General features: G+C 37.6%; 1 protein-coding gene across 1 annotated transcript; it reads right to left on the bottom strand.

Annotated features, from left to right (window-relative positions):
- Positions 1 to 825: 825 nt before the first annotated feature.
- Positions 826 to 5503, bottom strand: LOC143704753 (uncharacterized). The gene is made up of 7 exons (XM_077197453.1): positions 5404 to 5503; positions 4903 to 5086; positions 1895 to 2038; positions 1659 to 1792; positions 1374 to 1585; positions 1137 to 1252; positions 826 to 889 (listed from the first exon to the last, which is right to left on the bottom strand). Exons 1-7 carry the CDS (start codon positions 5501 to 5503, stop codon positions 826 to 828), a joined length of 954 nt encoding a protein of 317 aa, XP_077053568.1.
- Between the last annotated feature and the right edge of the window lie 317 nt (positions 5504 to 5820).

The following is a 5820-nucleotide window of genomic DNA, read 5'->3' as shown; positions in this document are numbered from 1 at the left end:
AATCCGGTATTCAGTCAACGGTCAAAAATGTGTCTACATCAGATAGAAAGATACAACTTTTTGATGTAAAAGTATTTTGTCCAAAAAAACATGGTGACGAAATCAAACCCTGTGAAAAGTCGGCTGATCTGAAAATTAATCAGTCTTCACTTGTACTTTCTAACAATTTATTTATTTTTGCAGATATTTTTGCAGAAGTCTCTCAACTTCTACATCAACTAACGTTAACATTGAGAGGTAAGATCGTGGAGGCATTTAAAAGTGTCAGACACAGCGCTGTGTGCTGGACAGCCTTGAACAGCATCATCTTTCCTATTCATCACGAATTATAACTGTTAGCAGCTACTCTGTAAAAGTGTCTCTTTAGTTGTCAAGGCTACTTCTATTCACAGTAACATAGCAACAGAACTTCATCTGACATTAATGTTTTTTTTACGGGTAACGTTACATAAAGGTTTTTCAAGGTCATTGGAAGCCTGGGGGGAAAAGTCATCAAAATGTACCTCCTGATTTAACTTATAATAGCCTATTTAATTGACAAATAATTGCTCTGTGGAAACTGGTCAAATTAATTTCTGAACAGAAAAGTACCAAACAGTACGATATGCTGTTTTCTTACTTTGACATCTAGCATAGTACTGAATGATTTACATATTCATCTACCACTGCTGGAATAAAATAGCAGGGTATTATTATCCAATATGATACCGGAAAACATGGTACAACAGCAGTATGTTTTTGTGAGGGTCAAGAAATTATACAGAATTTCATTTCACTGTCATTTATTACAATGATATCATCAGACATAATTTCAATCAATACATTTCACACAGCCTTAACCAGAGCCACATGTCCACCTGGATGGTTGGACTTCATACTTCCAAAATGTCTAAACACAAGAGAAGATATAAGGAATGTGAGAGATGAAGAAAAAAGTAGTATAATCTTCATTTAGGTATAAATAATGACAGTATTTTTGTTTTTGGATGAACTATTCATTTCATGACAGTCTCAACTATAAGAGTGTTTTTAACACATTAACGGCATATTTAAATCCATTCTTAAAAGACTGCCTATTTGCAGCATTTGTGAGGCTTTACATGTGTATGTGTGTCTGTGTATGAGACACTTAAAACAATACAAGACTCCAGGAGTTTTGCTCATGGTTGCAAGCCTCCATTGTTTTAAGGTCACTTACACCATCATATCCTCCGATAGCCAATAGAAAGCCATTAAACAGCACCAAAGAAACCTGTGCATTTTAAACACAATAATCTTACCACAAATAATTTTAGAATGGTAATATTCTAAAGGTTTGGAATGACAAGAGGGTGAGAAGCAGTAAGAAGACTATAGCTTTTATTCACTCAAACCTGAAATCTCTTGTTGTTCATAGCCCTAACTGGGCTCCAGTGGAGAGTGTCTGGGTCGTATTTCTCCACGGTGCTCAATGACAGACCAAGTTCGTCTCGTCCTCCGGCTACATACAGACAGCCAAGAAACGCAGCACATCCTGAAGCCACCCTCGGGGTGGACATGGTGGGGCAGAGACACCAGCATCCCGCAAATGGTTCAAAAAGCTCCACTAGGTCAGAAGAATGTTCAGTAGGTCTTTTTTTTATTTTATTTTTTATTTGCACATATATGTGTTTGTGTACCTGAATCTAGCGGCATGTCTCCATCTGTTCCTCCTACAATGTAAATTTGAACGTTCAGGACAGCGGCAGATGCAGCTGCCCTGTTCCTCAGCATTAGAGTCAACTTAGACCAGGAGTTCTTCAATGGGTCATACCTACAACAAGTGTTTATGAGTTTGTCTAAAGGAGATTTTCATATCTCCAGAGTTATGTTTCTCTGTATGTGTATATGTGTTATTGTGTGTTATTATACATACCTCTCTACTGTGTTAATGCAGGTCATTCCGTCAAAACCTCCGAGTGTAATGAGACATCTATCCATCTCTACAACACATACCCTTGACTGTGGCGAGGAGAGCGATGGCACGTCCACACACCAGGTGTTACACTCTGGATCATACCTAACAAACAAACAAACACATTCACTCAGCATTTTTAGGCATCATATACATGCTGTAAAATGTGAAAGCTGTTTTAAACAATGCAGGTACATTTTACAGATTATAGGAATAAACTATTGGCCAATTTCTAAGGCCGTGTTGCATGTCTCCTTTTTGGAAAATGTAATCCCAAAATGCATTGAGTGAACACATCAATATGAAATGGCAGACAAAGGCAAAGAAATTAGGATTGTATTTGAATATCCTTAAAATTAAGGCAGGGTAGGCAATTTGTTACAGAAATTGTTTTTGTTATACTGGTTGAAAGTCTCTTCACATACTCTTCAAGTATATATGAACATTTATTCATACGTGCAAAATCATGAAAAATCCTAACCCAAATATATCAATAACATTAATGGAAAATTAAACAAAATATGGAAAAAATGTATCAAAAAACATCCAAATTAGATTCAAAAGCAATAATGCCAAATGCAAATTTTCCAAAAAATAAATGTCAAGTCGGTTAAGGCTGCTGCTCTAACAGCAAAATTAGGCACGAATTGTCTATACCACCCAACAATGCCCAGGAGTTTTTGTTTGAGGGAGGGAACAGTCTTGAATTGCCTGTATCTTTTGCGTTTGGGACCTAATAACAACACCGCCGATAACATACCCCTGGTATTCGGTTTTTTTCTGGGCTATGGCACATTTACGGGAATTGATAGTAAGGCCAGCTGATTGAATACGCTGTAACCCCTCTTTGAGATGCTCAAGATTTTCTTCCCAGGATGAACTTAAAATGACGGTACTATGTATAGGTACTATGTACTTACATCGAAAAATATGTACAATGTACTTATTGTGTTCAGGTTGTATTGTAAAACACTTTTGCTACTATTGAGATGTGATACTGGTAAGGTTAGGGTCAGGTGTGGTGGTATGGGTCAGTTTAAGGATAGGTTAAGGTGTAAGGGTCAACTGTGTAATTACAAATCTAATTACATAAATTAATTACAGCTGTAATTACATGCAGGTATTTTCAAAATATAAGTACAATGTAAAAACATGTATGTACACAATAAGTCCATTGTATCAAATTATTAATTTCAATGTAAGTACATAGTACTTAAAGCCACTTAATATAAAGTGGGACCTAAACATAATAGAGCAGAAAAAGCAAGGATTCCTGTTGGAATGCATTCTTCACATAGAATGCAATCCCAGAACAACAGTAAAAAACAAAAAAAAAAAAACACAAAAAAACAAGATAGTGGAACAATCTAGAGGAATATATATATACTTAAAATATTAATAATTTAACATTAAAAAGTATGTATTTAAAAAAAATAGCTTATTATTGCTAAAAATGAAATTATGTTAGTAAGAGTACCGGAAGATTAGTTAAAGGGTTAGTTCACCCAAAAATGAAAATTCTATCAGTATTTACTCACCCTCATGTTGTTCCAACCCCGTAAGACCTTCGTTCATCTTCGGAACACGAATTAAGATATTTTTGATTAAATCTGAGAGCTGGATCACTCCTCCATACATAGGAGAGATTGTGAGATTGTGGTTGGGTCTCAGCAGTAGGAGGGATGTAGAGGTCAGTAAGCAGGGCTGAGTTGAGTGGGGGACGGAGGGGGGTGACTGTGGGACGCAAGAATCACTGTCTTCATGTTTTTTATCATTTACGCCCGTGTTATGGAAATCATTATGAACAGCAGCTACGCTAATTATTTTCCCTTTTTGCTTTTCTGCTGTTATATCGGGACGCGAGTCCCGAGAAAAACGTCGTTCGTCAGCTCCAGTTTGTATCCAGCCTTTCACGGAGACTTCAGATACCCCAATCACAAAGCCTGTGAAGAGACGACTCAACACCGGCGATATGGACCCTCTATGGTGGACGGCACTGATCCTCAACAACTCGTCTCAACACCGGCGTGATTACTTGGACTTCCAAAAGATGGAAATGGATAAATATTCTAAATGTTCCGATCCAATCTGCCTTGTAATGCTGCCCGAATCATAAATCATGCACTGTTCCTTCGTTGGCCAGAGGAGAACTGGCCCTCCGACTGAGTCTGGTTTCTCCCAAGGTTTTTTTCTCCATTCTGTCACCTGATGGAGTTTTGGTTCCTTGCCACTGTTGCCTTGGCTTTTGGCTTGCTTAGTTGGGGACATTTAATATTCAATAATATTATTGATCTGCCTTGCTTAAGGTGGACGTTGACTCAATTTTCTTTTTAGAAACAAACTCTGTTATATTATTTTCATGTTATCACTGTGAAGCTGCTTTGATACAATCTGTATTGTAAAAAGCGCTATATAAATAAAGGTGACTTGACTTGACTTGACTAGTCCATAGGCTTCTTCAGGGATTGAACTTGCCGGCCTCGAAAAGTTATTAAAGACATCGTTAAAATAGTCCATGTGACTACAGTGGCTCAATCTTAAGTTTATCAAACGACGAGAATACTTTTTGTGCGCAAAAACAAACAAAAATAACAACTTTATTTCAACTATTCATTTCCTTCTCTCTGGGCCTCGAGTCAGTTGACTATTTTAACGATGTCTTTAATAACTTTTCGAGGCCGGCAAGTTTCAATCCCTGAAGAAGCCTATGGACTAGTATGGAGGAGTGATCCAGCTCTCAGATTTCATCAAAAATATCTTAATTCGTGTTCCGAAGATGAACGAAGGTCTTACGGGGTTGAGGGTACATGAGGGTGAGTAAATACTGACAGAATTTTCATTTTTGGGTGAACTATCCCTTTAATCCCAAACTCTATTGAAATCAACTTTGAGTAGGATCTCGTGTTCTTCACAAAAAAACTCTATTTGAAGGACAGTTTGTTTAGTTCTAAACTGATGAAAACTCCCACCTCTCCACGCTGCTCAAACAGGTGACATCATCAGACCCGCCCACAGTGTAGATGATCCCGCCCAGAGCACACACCCCTGTGTCGCCACGTTGATGGTGCATTGGAGCGGTCATCTTCCACTCGTTATACTGGGGGCAGAACTGCTCAACTGGACAGGACGGGTCATCTTTACTCCAGCCTCCAACTAAACACAAACAAACATTTAAAAACCTACAACATTCGTTTAATGCATATTTGCCTGTATGTGTTTTATTTGTTTACATTTAAAAAAAGTGTAATTACAAATGATATTCTGTTAAAATGCCAAATAAAAAGATTTAAACACAAAAAACCTACAACATGTAGAGAAACAACTGAGATCTCATTTGTGATTTTATACTATTAATACTGTTTACATTTATAGTTGCCACTGGCAGCAGACCAAACTTCCTAAAATGTTTAGGCAGGTGTAGAAAAGTCTGAAAGTCATTGACAGACAAAGAGACGGACAGAAATACTTACCCACATAGATCATGTCAGAGGGTTTGCCTTTGGACGACGCTTTATTCCTCTTTGAGCTGGTGTTGCTACAGCAATGACCCTTGGTGCTGTCACCCTGCATATTATTTTTGATGACCAAAAGGTCCTCATCTTCCTTAAAGTGTTTACTAAACATACACACATAAAAAAAGGAAATCCTGAAAATGCATTTCAGACAACACATGTGCAAACTCATCACACTTAAAACAAAGCAGGCAAACAACAAAACAGCCATCTGTTCTGCTGTGAACATGCTGTACAGTAGATCACTGTTGTGTCTCTTGCTCTCACTGAATGACACTCAGATCTTACAGTCTGCTGAGGAGATGTGTGTTGATAATGTTCATAAGCTTTATAAAAAATAAGGGGACAAATCTTACATATGATCGAGGGACCTGA

This window comes from Siphateles boraxobius, unplaced genomic scaffold (assembly GCF_051911475.1).
Source record: "Siphateles boraxobius isolate OS27281-9 unplaced genomic scaffold, OSU_SipBor_1 11, whole genome shotgun sequence".
Lineage (NCBI taxonomy): Eukaryota > Metazoa > Chordata > Actinopteri > Cypriniformes > Leuciscidae > Siphateles > Siphateles boraxobius.
This window is presented reverse-complemented; position numbering and strand designations above follow the sequence as displayed.